At 41.6% G+C, this 17,354-nt stretch overlaps 2 protein-coding genes and 1 long non-coding RNA gene across 4 annotated transcripts in view; 1 reads left to right on the top strand and 2 right to left on the bottom strand.

Annotated features, from left to right (window-relative positions):
• Positions 1-419: 419 nt before the first annotated feature.
• Positions 420-6,450, bottom strand: LENG1 (leukocyte receptor cluster member 1). Its single transcript, XM_042472822.1, has 4 exons — positions 6,073-6,450; positions 3,894-4,067; positions 2,528-2,784; positions 420-1,331 (listed from the first exon to the last, which is right to left on the bottom strand). The coding sequence occupies exons 1-4, from the start codon at positions 6,340-6,342 to the stop codon at positions 1,112-1,114; spliced, it is 921 nt and encodes a 306-aa protein (XP_042328756.1). The 5' UTR covers positions 6,343-6,450; the 3' UTR covers positions 420-1,111.
• A 1,882-nt stretch (positions 6,451-8,332) lies between these two features.
• Positions 8,333-17,354, bottom strand: part of TMC4 (transmembrane channel like 4) — a 19,109-nt gene continuing 10,087 nt past the window's right edge. The window contains exons 9-16 of one of the 2 annotated variants that reach the window (XM_042472821.1): positions 16,868-17,031; positions 14,845-14,971; positions 13,701-13,798; positions 12,569-12,755; positions 11,160-11,290; positions 10,276-10,431; positions 9,760-9,838; positions 8,333-9,079 (exon numbers count right to left, since the gene is read on the bottom strand). In XM_042472821.1, coding sequence (XP_042328755.1) covers positions 9,026-9,079; positions 9,760-9,838; positions 10,276-10,431; positions 11,160-11,290; positions 12,569-12,755; positions 13,701-13,798; positions 14,845-14,971; positions 16,868-17,031 — 996 coding nt within the window. In that variant the 3' untranslated portion in view covers positions 8,333-9,025. The remainder of the gene's footprint in view (positions 9,080-9,759; positions 9,839-10,275; positions 10,432-11,159; positions 11,291-12,568; positions 12,756-13,700; positions 13,799-14,844; positions 14,972-16,867; positions 17,032-17,354) is intronic. The other variant, XR_006104510.1, reaches the window with a different exon arrangement.
• The window catches only part of LOC121933301, an 11,573-nt gene continuing 4,628 nt past the window's right edge, over positions 10,410-17,354 (top strand). Inside the window, exons 1-2 of the long non-coding RNA XR_006104511.1 lie at positions 10,410-10,547; positions 16,895-17,061. This is a non-coding gene — a long non-coding RNA (uncharacterized LOC121933301). The remainder of the gene's footprint in view (positions 10,548-16,894; positions 17,062-17,354) is intronic.

Below are 17,354 nucleotides of genomic sequence, written 5' to 3'. Positions count from 1 at the left end.
TTTAACCACCTTTCTAGTTTTGAGATACAAGCTGGTATTGTTTTCACCCTTTCAAGCATATTCAGGGTAGAAGAGGAGCCTTTTACAGGCTTATAGTTAACAGCTTCACCCACCCAACCTTGTCTTGCTGTTCAGAGACTGTTTGACATGTTCAGTGACTAAACCCTATGAAGTGAATTGTTTCCAACTTTAAATCTGGCTAGATTGAAAAAAGTGGTTTTGTGTAAAAATTACATAGTAAATAACTCTCCTGCAATCTAGTAGGCTAGAAAAACAGGGAAGAAACTGGTGTATTAGCAACACAAAAACTCCCAGGGTGTTATGTCATTTTAGTGAATCCCACACACAGTGTATTACATCTCTTCAAAAGATAAGATACAAACCCTAAATAGTCCACATCATTGGAACTCTAGACAATGGAAGATCCAGATTTTTATTTTGCAGTTTGGTCATTTAGCATGTCTGTATTTCAAAACACAATATGCACTTTCTTTTTGTCTTTCTCTCTACAAACAACTTGCACATTCTTTCCAGGGGAGGTAAGGGCAATTGATCTTGGAATGTGCTACTTCAGTTATTCTATCTTTGAATCCTCTTCTTACATTGCCACCTGCAGAAAAGCTGTAAATCACCCCTATTTTGGGTCTTGCCTCTATATCTCATGACAGATGTTATTACTGCTTCTGGAAATCATCAAAAAGCAGAGTTTCCTTCACCTGCATAATCAAATTCAAAAACATTCATATGCTGCCAATGAAAACCCAGAATATTTTTAAAGACACTCCTGTTACACATGTGAACTTATTTGGGACCAGTTTTTGAAATCCCAGTAAAACAGCAATAAATAGGTTTGTCAAATCTGAGCAAATCATCCCTTGCATCATGTTCTCTGATGCAGAATGAGAGATAGCACCAGTCCAATATTTTTCTGCAGATGATGGGGCCATATAATATGTTGTCTTGAGCAAGCACAATTATCCTGAAGAAAAAGGTGATTTCATCTCCATTCTTCAGGTTATGAGAAGGGAAAATGGAGTCTTTTCTCACAGAAGCTCCCTTGTTGCCATCATCTCACTGATGACACCTGGTACAGTCACACCAGCAGACAACTTCACTGTGGTTCCCAGACCCTCTTTCTTGCCAGTTGGGGATGAAATTGGGAGTTATAACCACGTTTCCTATCATCCAGTTCCTCCTCTGTTTCTTGGGGCAGGAGTGTTCCTGCTCTCTGGGCCAAAAGAGACTCAGCACGAGCCTGCTCTGCTTTCTCACGACGCAACCGTTCCTGGCGAAGCTGCTCTAATGATGATGATGCAGATGAAGACACAGACCTGTACAAGAAATGACCAGAGGGAAGGGGAGTAAGAGGAAGAAACTGAAGAGTACGTGGGACCCATAGAAATTTTTCCAGTTCTTGGCCAAGGAACGGAGAAGGGCAAAGTGATATATGGCCAGATCAGCCTCCTCACCCCCCACTTAATGTCATTCTATATCAAGCCTTTTGTATGCTCTAATATGGTTCTCAAGCTCTTCTAGACATGTTGGCAGGGACAAAGAAGGCTGTTCCTTTCAAATAAGGGATGAGGATAATAGTTCAGGAGCAGAACATTGGCAATAATAGGCCCTTCAAACCCTAGAAACTAAGTTACTTGAAAAATGTATTAAATTAATATCCTGCCTTTCTTCTATCACTAAACCTGAGGTAGTAACATGAGTAAGGGGCTGGGGTGGAGGGGAAGCACTCCAGGATCTGATAGCTTAGCTTCGGCAAGTGTATCTGTCATGTACCTTTGGGCTGAGAGGCAAGAATAGATACTACAGACAGACAGGATCATGACGTAATGGCAATAAGAAGAGTTCAGTTAATTCAGCTTCAAACGGAAATTTCTAGTAGTAGGATGCCGGTTAGTGACAGTGAACTGGAAGCACATAGGGAAAATTTTATCCATAGGCAAAAGGGAGTAAGCCCATCGCACTCATTCTTGCAGTGCTTGACTGCAGACCGAACTCTCTCACAAATCAGACAACTTACACCACACTGACTGAAGGCTTTAGGCTCCAACTCCTCATCCATCTCCATGGAAATAAATTGTCTTGATTAACTAGGTCATAATTAACTAGTAGCCATTGACTTCAAGCATGGCTTAAGGGTGAAACCATCCCACCATTCTAATGAAATGCTGCTAAGTCTTCATCTGAAAGCTTAACTCAAGAATGCATTCAGAAACCAGAAAACAAGCAAGCAGTTCCTTGTATTCATTGGTGCTCCAGAAGAAGTATGGGTACAAGGGTGTGCACACATTAATAAACCATTTTTGTCTTTAAGCAAGTTGCTGCCAAAGGAAGTTTTATGGGAAAAGCACTCAATGCATTGTCCACAACCACTGCTTCTCAGGGCTGGTTTCTGGAGTACCCAGGGCCAAATAGCTTGATCTAGTACCAGAACGAAAGAGGAGTGCTCAACACCTCTCCCACCATCCTCAAGCCTGGACAACAAAAGGATGCCCCATGCACCAAAAGTACTCACTTCACTGCCATGTTTCCTCTTTCTTTCCCCCCATGTTCCTCTTTTCCTTTCTTCCCTTCTTTCCTGTGGGAGCCTTTTTTCTTCTTCAAGTGCCTCTCCATCTCCACAAGTGGGTCCAGCTTTCCTTTCAGCTTCTCATCCTTGGCAACAGCTTTGCCACGTTCTGGTACCTCCTGATACCAGGGACGACTGGTCTGGGCCTCTGCTGCACTCTGACCCAAGTAAGTGAGGATGCCCAGAGCTTTTTCCTGATGCTCCTGAGGGAATGAAAGAACCCAGAGGTGTCATCCTACCACACATGGCCAAATCATATCTGCAAAGATGTTCTCTCTATGGATTATTTTTTTTACTTATACCTCTACAAAACTGGGCATTCCCACATAGACCACAGCTTGTAAAAGCAATTTTCGATTACAGCCAGCAGAATGCTCCAACCAGTGCCTGACTGATGTTTGCTCACCCATACTCTTAACCTCAACAGTTTCACTACATCAAATTTCCCTGGACTATGCATTGAGCCTCAATGCAAAATATATATTTTCCCCCTTGTGCTCACTTAATCATGGTCACTCACTGGTTATAATCACCATTACTATGTCTTTGGGCACCCTTCCTTGAAAGTGTGGGAAAGAAAAAAAATACAACATCTACAGCTCTAACAGTAGAACAGGGTGGTTAGTTAATAGGTAACTAGTCTACATTAATTGCTTTACAGGGCATAAAATTACAGTGGACCCTTGTTATACGCTGGGTTTGGTTCCAAGATCCCCCATGGATAACAAAATCCATGGATGATCAAGTCCCATTAAATATAATGACATAGCAAAATGGTGTCCCTTATAAAAATTGGAAAAATCAAGGTTTGATATTTGAAATTTATACTTTTTTTGAACATTTTCAAACCATGGATGCTTCAATCCGTGTATTAAAAATCTGTGTATAAGAAGGGCCGACTGTAGTTATTAAATCTGAACCACAGGCCATTAAAAGTTGTCTTCCAGCAGTTCAGCATATCCAGATTGGAGGGAGTGAGAGAAGCACTGAGCTCAAAGGCTCTGAATGTCCAGGACTTCTTTATGAATATAGTGTGGCAGAGACAGATGCTCCAAAACCCCCGAAGATCTGGATGATTTGACTCTTCATCTATTACGCTTAATTAGTCAGGACCTAGCAAGAATCACAAGCCACCCTTCACTATCTCTGCCAGCTTATAGCCTTTCAGTCCTCTTGAGCCTGCAGAAAAAGGGAAACACAAGCTTCCTTGTCCTCTACCTCTTAACGTCTTGTAAGTTGTCTTGGGTCCTCTTCTGGAAGAATGGGATCATATACATTAATTAATTAATTAAATACAACTATCACATCTCACCTTCTCTTGCCTCTTCTCTTCCTCATATTCTTTGTTGCCGCTTTCTTGCAACTCTTGAAAAAGGTTGAGATGGCGTGTGGTTGTTTCCAAACCTAAAGGGACAAGGTCTGAGCTCTTGTCATCGCTTCCTGGGGCAGAGAGGCGGGCTTTCTTGCGCAGGAATTCAGTTCGCGCCTAGGAGCACAAAAGGACATCTGTCCACATAGCAATTTCCCCATCCTTATCATTTATCTGCTACCTCAGCAACTACCCCTCTGACTCCCATTTCACTAACATGGCAGCCACCACCTTCCTCCCAATTTTTTGGTTTCTTGTGTAATTTCCTACAAGCATCATAGCCAACTCCTATTATATGAAGAATAAATATGTCTGAATCCTGGACATACAAGTGGTGTAAGTAAAATATTTGGGTGAAGAAGAAATTTAATGTGGTGTCAGTAGTATTTTAGATCATGTAACTGTGTGTGAAGAAAGTAATAAACGGGGTAAACCAGAAGCCAATGAAACTGCCATTAACCAAAACAAAGATGTAGGAGGAGAGCACTTTTCAAGCACCGGAGACTTAAGTCCAAAGCACACTGCAGAAATAACCCAGTTTGAGACTGTTTTAACTGCCCTGGTTCAATGCTAGGGGATTCTGGGAACAACAGTTTGATGAGACATTTAAGCCTTCTCTGTCGAAAACTCTGGTGCCACAATAAACTATAATTCCCAGGATTCCCTAGTGCTGAGCCAGGGCACTTAAAGCAGCCTCAAACTGGATTTTTAGAGCAATGATTCCCAAACTCTGGTCCTCCAGGTGTTTTGGACTTCAGCTCCCAGAAGTCCAAGTCCATCTGGAGGACCAAAGTCTGAGAGCCACTCTTTTGAGAGCAAAGGAAGCAAAGTGTATGCGTGAATCCACAATGGCTCTTTAAAGGCTATCAGATTCATCATGGTGCTTGAGCCTACTTTGCCAGATGCAGTTACCTGTGACCTTACTTGTAGTAGACAGATTGCATGTATGTCTGTGCTCACACAGAATACAAATAATGATGAGGGCCAGTAGTAAGTTTTTATGAAGCGACCAAAGGCATACAAAGAAGCAGAGAACACAACTTAATAGTTAATCGAATTAACTGGCAGTAATGTTATCCTTCCCATCTTTGCTAATTTAAACAGCAGCAGAGGGAAGCCAAATACAGTGGTACCTCGGGTTACGAAATTAATTCGTTCCGCGGCTAATTTCGTAACCCGAAAAACCTTCGTAAGCCGAATTGCCATAGGCGCTAATGGAGAAAAAGCTGCGGCTCCGCCGCGGCTCCATTTAAAACAGCGCCGGGGGTTTTTCGTAACCCGAAAAAACCTTCGTAAGCCGAAACAATAAATCCCTATGGGATTTTTCGTATCCCGAAAAATTCGTAAGCTGGGTAATTCGTATCCCGGGGTACCACTGTAGTCTCAACTGAACCCAACATGGAACAGAACCAAATTTGCTCATCAGTTTTGCTTGGCCATTTCAAGCTGAAGTCTTTGGACCTTTCCCCCCTTTCCACTGAAAATAGGGGGACTCTAGTATTTTAGAGGGAAGAACGCCGGCTTGAATGGTCTCTCATTTTCAAAACTAGTACTGTACATCAATTAAAACCAATGCCTTTGGTTTAATAGCAAAAATCACTTACTCAAAATTCTCCCCTTTATTGCAAAAGCAAAATGTGTTTGGTTTTGAACTTTGTTGAAATTGTTAAATGCTTTTATCTGTGAGCTGCCTTGGGCCCCCGGGAGGTACCCCGGGATACGAAAGCACCGCCTTACGAAATTCCCGGGATACGAAAAAAATCAATAGGAAAAAAACTGTTCCGGGTTACGAAGGTTTTTTCGGGTTACGAAAGAAATTTTGGTGCTTTTCGGCGCTTTTTCGCACCAAATCGCGGCTTTTCCCCATTAGCGCCTATGGGGTTTTGGCTTGCGAAAGCCTTTCGGGTTACGAAAGCGGCGGCGGAACGAATTATTTGTACAGTACATAAATCCTTCCATTCATTCAAAACTCTCTCCAGCCCCCTCCCATCAGAATGAAGTACAGCGCATGCGCAATTGAGTCCTTTCCCTCAGCTCGAAGCTAGGAAAAGAGCGCATGCGCGGCGCTGCCTCAACACTACAACACCGCCTCTTCCGCGCATGCGCAGTGACAACCACTTGCCTCCTGCTCCGCAAGCAGGACTCGGGCCTCCTTCTTCTGCCGCTGCGCTTCGGCCTCCGCTTCGTCCCGCCGCACCCGCGCCACATTGTCCTTGTTCCGCACGTGCCACGACTTCTTCGGAAGGATATTCATCCTCCTCGCTGCAGCTCCAAGAGACCTTCTTGCTTCGGGACCCTGCAACTTCCGCTTCCGAGGAATGGAGACTCTCCTGATTGGTGTGATCCGTTTGCGTTCCTTGCGCCGTGTCTGCGTGCGTGCCTTTTGCGTCATCACGCCCTCGGTAACGCCCTTCGATCTGATTGGCTCTCGCACGACGAACCCTTTGCTGGGATTGGTGGAGGTTTAGGCGCCTCTAATTGAGGGAACGTGCGATTTAAAAGAATAGTAATGTCGATCGTTCGCCTCAATGACCGAACATGACGAGAGCAAGGTGCATACGTCATTTCCGGTGCTTACGTCACGTCGAGTATTCAGTCCCTTCAAAATACAAAATTTGCATAAATAAATAAATACAAAAATAATACAAAAATATATAAATAATAAATACAGAAATAAATCAGTAATTAATACAGAAATACAAAAGATAAATAAATAAATAATACAAAATAAACAATACAATAAATAAATAATATATAAATATATAAATAATAAATTCAAAAATGCAATAAATAAAACAAATACAGAAATAAATCAATAAATACAGAAATACCAAAGATAAATAAATAAATAATACAAGAATATGATAAATAACTAAAACATAAAGAAATAAAAATACACACAAAATGCTGGAGTCCACTGGGTTTGAAGTCACTCTCTCTCAGCCTCAGAGGATCATGGCTGCCACGGCAAAAACAAAGAATGAGGGGAATTGCCAATAAAATGTGTTCCATTTGTGGGCTGCCTTTCCCTCAGGATGGAAGAGAAATGACCTTTGGAAGTGCAGTACTGTATGTGTAGAAAACTAGTTAGGGATGGATGTTATTTGCATTTAATCATGGATGTGTTGTTGTTTTTTAATCAATAATTTTTTTTAAAAAAGGAAATGTAACAATGAGTTATAAATAATCCATGTTTGGTGTGACTGGATGTAAAAATGACAAAACGGAAAAGGATGAATATGGATATATTTAAACATGTCAATGATAAGTTGTAAATAAGAGTGGAAATTATTGTTAATAAAGACCCCATCTACACATGATTTAAAAAAAACCACATGAAATGTACAAGAGTTAAAAGCATAACTAAAACCCACATACTCAAAAAAAAAAAAAATCCAAACCACTCTGAAATGCTGATATACTGAACTTAGATAAATTAACGGTGACGATAAAGATGGTAAAACTTCTAAACAGGAGAAAATAAAACTGGACCTTAGTTTTTTTGTGGGTTTTTGGACTATGTGGCCATGTTCTAGGAGAGTTTATTCCTGACATTTTGCCGGCATCTGTGGCTGCCATCTTCAGAGAATGAATGGTGGCATACAGCACTGCATAAATAAAGGATAATAATGATGATGATGATGATGATGATGATGATGATGATGATGATGATGAAATGTCTAATTAACAATGTGAGCACCTGGAATATTGTGTCCAGTTCTGGGCACCACAATTCAAAAAGGACATTGAGAAACTGGAGCGTGTCCAAAGGAGGGCGACTAAAATGGTGAAGGGCCTGCAAACCATGCCCTATGAGGAACGACTTAGGGAGCTGGGGATGTTTAGCCTGGAGAAAAGAAGGTTAAGAGGTGATATGATAGCCCTGTTTAAATATTTGAAGGGATGTCATATTGAGGAGGGAGCAAGCTTGTTTTCTGCTGCTCCAGAGAACAGGACCCGGAGCAATGGATGCAAGCTCCAGGAAAAGAGATTCCAGTTCAACATTAGGAAGAACATCCTGACAGTAAGGGCTGTTCAACAGTGGAACACACTCCTTCCTTGGAGTATAGTGGAGTCTCCTTCCTTGGAGGTCTTTAAGCAGAGGCTGGATGGCAATCTGTTGGGGATGCTTTTATTTGGATTTCCTGCATGGCAGAATGGGGTTGGACTGGATGGCCCTTGTGGTCTCTTCCAACTCTATGATTCTATGATAAAGTGGGGTATAAATACTCTAAATAATAAATAATGGACAAGTCTACATAGAGACCACTAAAGGCTGTTGGATTTGCTGTCAGATAAACCTAAAATGGACTGGAACTTGAATCCACACAAATTTTACATGTGCAATTGGCAGAATCTTCCTAACGCAGGGATTGGTGAATCTTACAAGATTTTGAATCAATATTTTCTTAGTTTTGTTCCCAGAGTCTCAGCATTTATGCATCTTTTTATGAAAACAACAATTACCGTAAAAGTTTGGAAGTTTCACATCTTCAATACAAGTGTCAAAGTTTAGCAGAATTTTGATTCTGAATGTGAATGCTTAATCTTTTATTCATAATAATAATAATAATAATAATAATAAAATTTATTTCTATCCCACCTCTTCAATAAGATCGAAGCGGCTTACAACAATGAAACATACAACACAGTAAAACAAATCCCATTATTCCCTCCCTTCATCCTTAAAACTAATACATCTAATCATAATACCCTACTTACTCAAATAATGCCAAGCCCTACCTAACACAACAATGTACAAAGTGGAATGTTACAATTCAAACTCCAATATGGTAACTATATCTAGAAGGATCACATCACATTATGGTACAAGGTTGGCACAACAGGACATATTCTGCCCCTCACAAGATTTAAAAATACACATATGGAAGAACAAATGTGGCCAGAAACCATTTTTAGGAGAACTGCAAAACAGACAAGGTTTGAAGCATCCAGGACTTGAACGATGGTCAAGAACTGGAGAATCAATACAGTAAATCACACACACACACGCAATGATATCTTTAAATTATTTCCAGAAAGAAAAGATGCATCTTGTTGCACAAGCTTCTGTTTCATTGGCTCAGCTCAGAGATCTGTTTCACTAGGAATAGCTTGTCTTGGCCCACCTGAGTGAAAGAGAAGAGAAAACTAGTGAAAATATTCTTATCCATCATCACATACTTGTCGTCTTTCCACAATCCAGATGTTCTGAACTACAACTTCAGGCAAGTAGCCTGGGATAGTAGAAGTTTTAGTGCTGCACATCTGGAGGATTTGAGGACAGCTGTTACTGGATCAATACAACTATTTTTCCCATCATGCCATCTCTAACATTGTTTTAGTATCTGTTCACATCACTGAGATCTGCCTGCCATTTTACAAGGGAAGATTATGACACTAATCCTCTTTTGCAGACCCTCCCACCCTGAGGCCTGCCATTAGCAACCAACAAAACACATGCAAATCACTCCTGCCTTTCCAGGTCACACAATATATATATATATCCCACCCCCCCCACCCCAAAAAAAACGTTTAACATTGTCTCACACTGGGGAAAAGACAGGAGGATAACAACAAAAATATAATAGCAGCAACAGCAACCATGACCTCTTTCTTCTTGCCACTACAGCCACCTTCACTTCTGCCACCATAGATTTGGCTCTGGTTGTGTCATTCTGATTCTGGTGTTAATCCGGACATTCATTCTTTAGCCCTTCTGCGTACCAGTTGTCAACCCTCAATCAACTCATTCTGGAATTACAGTTCCTTGCTAATTCTATGAAAATGTTCTTTATGAACCACTCACCAGACGGAGCTGTCCTTTGAGGCCTTTGACCACAGAGCTATAGGAGTCAGCCCATGCCTTAAGGTAGAACATGAGGATGCTTAGAGGAGGGCATGCAAAAGAAAAGAGACAAATGTAAGAACAGAGTGCTTTGCAGTGTTGCCAACAAGCCTCAAAAATATATCCCCAGAATGTTTTACCAAATTCCACAGAATTCCCCAATATTTATTATTATTCAGACAAAATCCCTGGAAAGAAATTAATTAAATTCCTCGGATGTTGGGGAATTCCCTGGAAATTGGCAACACTGGTGCTTTGTTTCATCAGATGCAGGACTCTAGGACTCAAAGCCCTTTGTTTTCCTTCCCTTCTCCCATCTCAGCACTTGGAAAATAACCTTTCAGGTCCACCACCTCCAGAATACTCCCTCCCCTCGAATTGCCATGACTGTTGTAGTCCAAAAAAGACAACTGTTCACAATTTTGCTCTGCCTCAGGAAACAGAACAAAATCTGGAAGACACCTATTCCCTACTCACCTCAGTATCAGGAACAAAGGAACAGCAAATGCTAGAGAGCCCACAAATCCAAGGAAGACCCTGGCAGTGTTGGGTAATTCTGATATAGCACTGCTGACAGTGTTCCACATGGTGGGCTCACCCTGGAATGGGCCACAAGCCTTGGAAGGGCGCATGCTGGAGGAGAAAAGCAAGAGAAGACTGAAGCATTTCTAGCAGACAGAACAGATTGCCAGAAAATGGGGAAGAAAACCAAAAGCAACTGGAGACCCATCTTTGGTTTTGAAAAACAGGTATTCCCTGATGTTAAACAGTGCAAGGGGGTCTTGAAACCTATTCAGAATATTAATTTTAATTCCTAGAATGAGAGCCAAACTAGTATAGTGGTTTGAGTGCTGGATTAGGACTCCACAAGATTAGGACTCAGATCTCAATTCAGCCATGAAAAACATCTGGGTGCCTTAGGGAAATCACACCTTCTCAGCCTCACAGGAAAGTGATGGCCACCTTCCCTGAACCAATCTTGCCAAGAAACCCCTCTGATAGGGTTGGCTTAGGGTCACCGTACATTGGAAACAACTGGAACGCACACAACAGCAAACTCTTACAGAGGCAATTCACCCTATTTTATGGCCAGAAAAAGAGAAGTATGGGGAGTCTGGAGGGGCTGAAGGCCACAAAATCAGCCTTGGGAACTGCAGGCAGGCCTAGGAGTGCATTTTGCCCATTTAATACCTGACCATGCCAAACAACCTTATAGTTTGTCTAGTTCTCCTTCTAATTAAGTGGCACAGGTTTTCCAACAACAACAATATCTCTTGTGAGTTTGCATGGCATTTGAACAAGTAGCTCCTTTTTAGGATTTGCAGTGGCCCTGTGTGAGAAGGTGTTGTTATTGTACTTACACAAACATGCTGTATAGGGCAGGAATGCAGGAAATTGTCAGACCCAAGAGCAAAACCAAGAGAAAGAAGAAATTGGAGCTGGAGGCACGGAAGGTCCGGTCAGCAGGGCGGCAGTTAGCAAAGAGGGTGAGCTAGAACCAAAAGGGAAGACAACAACCAAAAGCTCATGGGGCCAGACTCCTGACTTTCCTGCTGTAACCCCATCCATGCCCTTCCCAGGAGAATCCATTGAAACGGCAAATGTCTAGCAGGAGATAAACCATGCATTAATATCTGGAATCCCCATACACTAGGAGCTGTAAATTCCCCAAGCCATTTGAGATTGAGCTGGCCCTAAGTCTAATAGGTCTGTGCCACTAGTCAATGCCAGCCTTTGCCACTGGGTCAAGGGTTGGTTGAGTTATTTGGACACCTGAGAGAGAGAAATCCACAATGTCCCTAGAAGCAATATACACACACACAATTTGCTGCCCCTTCTTCAGACGCCAAACCAAAGAACTTACACCTGATGTAACCATTTCATTCAGCCTAATGGGCTTGGCCACTAGTACTGATCCTGCTAGTTCCCAATCTGTTCAGAGATCAGAAGAGATATTGGCATGGTATGGCTTGAGCAAAACTTCAGAAATTACAGCTCCTAGAGTATAGGGATTCCAGATATCATAGTCCAAAAAGTATCTTTCCCAAGGTATAGGTTAGAGAATGTCACCCAAAGCAGCCAGTGTTTTCAATGATAAAAAAATACCTGTTGCCCTCCAGTAAGTCCAACACTCAGGTCAAAAACAGGGAATAATCATACAACTTTTAAATAAGGCCTTCAATACAATGTTGGATCAATTAATCAGAAGTATTTTACTTGATTAATATTTTTATCTATCATATTGCCAAAGCATGATGGACACTTTGTATGCACTAGCTGTGTCACGTTCGGCAAGGGGAGAGATGTCAAAAATGGAGATGGAATAGGCAGAAGAAGTCACAGATGTCTTGTGCCTTGCTGCTGCTGCTGTTGTTGTTGTTGTTGTTGTGTGCCTTCAAGACACAAACATATTTAAAGGTGTATGAGCACCCTCCAGCTTTGAATATAGTGATTCCCAAACTTTGGTCTTCCAGATGTTTTCATCTTCAGCTCCCACAATTCCTGACCGGCCAAGCTGGCTAGGGCCTCTGGACGTTGAAGTCCAAAACACCAGGAGGACCAAAAGTTCAGAACCATTGATCTAAGGTATTTCAGTGGCAGATCAGTCAGAGCAGTACATGAGTGTGAAAGCAAGTATGTTGGACTCACGAGCAGAAGTCAGGAGGCCCAACACTTGTTTCCTTCTCTTACCCAACCATCTTATAGTTACACTCCAGAACTACATTTCCCAAAACCATTGTTGTCAGAACTCTCTCTATCCCAGTATCACCTTTTTCAGGTAGAAGACAGCAATATATTTGACAGTGTTGAGTACAGGCAGTAGGGGACAGAAAAGAGCCCCTGTCCAGCACAGGGTCTGCCCATACACCAGGTCCAGGACATTGGAGGGCACCATAAACTCCTGTTGCCCCAACAATTTCAGCAATGGACAGGAGGGCAAGAAAGTTACCAACATCCTAAAAGACAAAGCATATAATTATTATTAGCAGATAATAAAGATGGAGTGAAATAAAATACTGGTGGAATGATCTGGATCATGACTTGAAGATAAACATTTTATGCCCTTTAAATTCCTTTCAGCTTTTTATTTCTGTAGTGTCATTTAGTACATTAAACTTGGTAGTGGTGGGACATATGAGGAAGCCAGTAATGAAAGCCCCCTTGTCACACACACCCCTAAAGTAAGGGGCAAGTAAAAGTCTAACCGGTAAAGCTGTTCTGATGTTAGAACACACACACAAAACCAGAAGCAGAAGGATTAAAAGGGAAGCTATTAATCAAAGACACAGTAACCCTAACAAAAATCTCAATTCTATTATGTTTGTCTCTGTTGGACCGGGTGATGCTGAAATTTCATTTTGAAACTAAACAAAAATAAAGGGTACCAAGCAGTGAGGCAGAAGGAGAGAAAACAGCCCCGAAACGCCAGAATGCAATGGGACAGCAACACTGCTGCCTGGATCTTACCTAAAGGTCAAGTAGACAAAAGATGGGATTTCTAGAGCAAACTGTTAGTGCTGAAGTCAAACTAAACCTACATACCCAAAAGAAAACATAAAAGCCTTACCCATCATGCAACCTACCCCCATCTTGGCAAAAGTTATCTGAGGTCCAAAACAGACTGCAGAAATAAACCAGTTTGAGACTACATTAACTGCCCTGGATCAATGCTAGGGAATCCTGGGGATTGTAGTTTATTGTGACACCTGAGCTCTCTGACAGAGAAGGCTAAATGTCTCACAAAATAACAATTCCCAGTATTCCCAAGCATTGAGACAGGGCAGTTAAAGCGGTCCCAAACTGGATTCTGCAGTCTGTTTTGGACCTGAGTTACTAATAATGGAAATCTTAAACCAAGCGCCTATAACACAGAAGATATATATATATATATATAAACTTACTTTCTTGGAAATTCTACTAATATCACAACAAGCAGCATGATAAGCAAGTCGAAGATCATCAGCTTGTACATTTCCTGTCCCACGGAAGTTTCCCAGCACTGGAGAGGCAGAAAGAGTTATCTCAGATCCTCCTTGAAATATAAGCTGCATGTTTAAATGTCCAGTTTTCCCTACAATTTCTCTCCCAAATAAACCAGGAGTACACATTTGCCAACTACCCTCTCTCTACCTTGGCATCCCTTTCCTGTTACACTCTCTGAACCCACCCTTCTTGTTATTCTTCTTGCTATGTGCCTTCAAGTCAATGCTGACTTTTAGCAACTCTACCAGAGATTTTTTTTCATTCAGTATACAGTGGACCCTCAGTATGTACTGGGGTTTGGTTCCAAGACCCCCATGGATACCAAAATCCATGGATGCACAAGTCCCATTAAATTCAATGGCACTGTAAAATAGTATCCCTTATATAAAATAGCAAAGTCCAGGTTTGCTTTTTGGAATGTATATTTGTGTTAAAAATATTTTCAAGCCATGGATGCTTGAATCCGTGGAGAAAAAAAATCTGTGGATATGGAGGGCTGACTGTATTCAGCTTGTCATTGCCTTTTTCTAAGGCTGAGAGAGTGTGACTTGCCCAAGGTCACCCCGTGGGTTTTCCTGGCTGAAAAAGGAGTCAAATCCTGGTCTCTCAAGCTGCATCTACAATGCAGAATAAATGCAGTTTGACACCACTTTAACTGCCATGGCTCAATGCTATGTAGTTTTGTGAGATAATGCTGTGCAGTATTGTGAGCTATTTAGCCTTCTATGTCAGAGAGCTCTGGTGCCACAATAAACTGCAGATCCCAGGTTTCCAGAGGATGGAGCCATGACAGATAAAACAATGTCAAACTGCATTGATTTTTGCAGTGTGACATCAATTTCTGAGTCCTTCTCCAGCACTGAAACCAATGCAGCACATTGGCTCTCAAACACACCCTACCAGATACAGTTTTCTTCCCCACAAGTGACCTCTTCTGATAAATATATCTAGTTTCTGTTAAGAGAACAAGGTCTAGCCAAAGCATAGTGTACTAAACCTTACACTTCAAAAAGAGAGTCCTGGTATTTTGGCTCCAAACCTCTTGGACTGCCTGGAACTTACCGGATTAAGCTGATTGTTATAGCCACAGTTCCGACATTCTGATTTCTCTGGGTCCCCATTACAAGTAATTTGGACCCAGAGTGAGACAAGGACAACCACCAAGCTTGCAATACGCAGAAAAACATTCCTGACAACACAAAAAAAGTAGACATGTAGATTGTCAGCTGATGAGGAAAGAAAATAGCACCACATACTCTGGCTTCCTCCATAGATCACTGAATAATTTTGTGTATTGTGTTACTTTTAGTAATCTATGGTCTTGAGTAAGCCTTTTGAAGGCGCTGGGGATATTCAAATTGTTTTAAAGTGTTCCCTTGAGACAGTGTTTTGATCTCAAAATGTGTTTGAAATTTAAAGTGTGTGTGTGTGGGGAGGAATATATTAGCTCAGCTGTTCTTTCATTTCAGTTTCAGCTCTACATCTGTTACATTGATCTTTTCACATTTTTAGACTATGGACTTTATCAAATGGGGGAAAATCAGGGGATTCAAAATGCATTATCCAGGGAAAGTCGCACAATCGTGGCTAAGATTATCACACACATCACGATTAGAGGCTTATCCCAGGAATAACCAGGGATTAACCAGCAACAAATAATTTACAGGATTTCCCCGTGAATGATTTGTTGCTGGTTATTCCTGGGATAAGTCCTCTCTAATCGCGACGTCATGTGATAATCTTAGCCACGATCATGCGACTTTCTCTGGATGATGCTTTTTGAATCCCCCAAATTCCTCCGTATGATAAAGTCATTTGCTTCTTCCAGCTGAAATGGATATGAAGAAAATTAAAGCCTGACCAAGTACAGTGATGGGTAACTGCAGCAGGTCCAGGGAACTATTTTTTCCCCAAAGTGTTGCCCACGTCTGGTTTTAAAAAGCAGTTTGTTGGGGGGGGGGTGTTAATGTTAAACAATGCTGGAATGAGGGGGAGCTGCAACTATTTAAAAGGAGTCTTGGAAGAGAAGAAGGCAGTTCACAAACACACTTTTTTTAAAAAAAATTTAAAGGGCCGTCTGAGAGATTTGGAGAGACATAGGCCTGTGAAAACAGTGGCTGTGAGTATGCAGTGTGACAAATCTATAGCAAGTAGGTACAGCCCTGTTCTAGTACTATTTGACTACCCATTCCATATCTCAGGCTGCATCTGCACAGCAGAAATAATCCACATTAGCTGCCATGGCTCAATGGTAGGGAATTCTAGGAACTGTAGTTTTGTGAGACATTTAGCTTTCTCTTTCAGAGAGTTCTGGTGCCCCATTGAACTACAGTTCCCAGGATTCCATAGCATTGAGCCACAACAGTTAAAGTGGTCTCAAACTGGATTATTTCTGCAGTGTGGATGCAGCCTCAGCCCCCCCTCCCCCATTTATCCTAGACCACAGATACTACACTGTTGTTACTAACCAGGCACGCTGTCTAAACTATTAAAGCTCAGTCCCATCAACAAAATCATAGGAACTTCAGGAAGCAAAACATATTTCTTGCTACTCATTAAACTGATCTCACAGAAGACACAGCTGTAATAGGTCCCCTTGGGCCCTTTCAGACTATTATAGCATTGATATTCCACTTTATTCCATGCCTATAGCATCCTGCGGTTTGTACTTTGGTGACAACTGCAACCCTCTGGCTGAAAATTATAAAACCTCTCCCTAAACTACAAATCCCAGATTCCATAGGATGGAACCATGGCAGTTAATGTGAAATATAAAACACTATAATTGTGTAGTGCAAAAAGGTCCCTAGTCTACTATTTACTTAGCATGATAATTAATTAAACTTCAAGGATCTATCATTTAGAGCAGCTGAACATAATTTAGTTTCTACAGAAATCAAGATAGGCTCCCTACTGTTTAGGACAAGGATGAGGATACCATTAGTCTATAGAAAAGGCTTCCATTTTTAAACTTGATTAGCACAATAATTAATTCACCCCTTTCTGAATGTGACAGTTGCATCTACAAGGAAGAGCAGCTAGGTTATACTAGGTGCATCAGAGCTTCCAGGGGGATGTTCTATACCTGAGAAGTGTTATTTTGATTTCAAAGCTAAGAGGGTATTTCTCTAATCGGACGATGCCCTCGGAGATTAGCGGGACAATGAGGTTGGCAACTGTGATGACAATCGATGGAAGATAAGCCACCAGGAGCTCCAGGAAGAACTGACCTTTGATTGGGGAGTCTGTCTGTGGAAAGAAATGGAAAGATTGATCAGAGTAAGTTCATTGAGAAAAGCAGTGGAATGACTTTGACCTTTTCCTTTTCACAGAGATAAGGGTGGATGGAGGAGGCTAAATGGGGGAGAGAGAGCATTACATTTCTGTTGTTACAGGCAGCACCTCAAGAGGTTTATAATGTAGTGATAGGCAGAGCAGTCTGTTCAAAGACCAGAACACAGGGCCATTGTCACTAGATTCTTAAACCAATTTTTCCACTGTGCAGTTGCTATTCAAAGGCAATGTAAAAAAAAAAGTTTTGTGTCCACTTAAGTCCCCCATTTTCCAGGGCA

Source organism: Sceloporus undulatus, chromosome 6 (assembly GCF_019175285.1).
Source record: "Sceloporus undulatus isolate JIND9_A2432 ecotype Alabama chromosome 6, SceUnd_v1.1, whole genome shotgun sequence".
NCBI lineage: Eukaryota > Metazoa > Chordata > Lepidosauria > Squamata > Phrynosomatidae > Sceloporus > Sceloporus undulatus.
The sequence above is the reverse complement of the archived record's forward strand: the minus strand, read 5'-3'. Positions and strand labels throughout refer to the sequence as shown.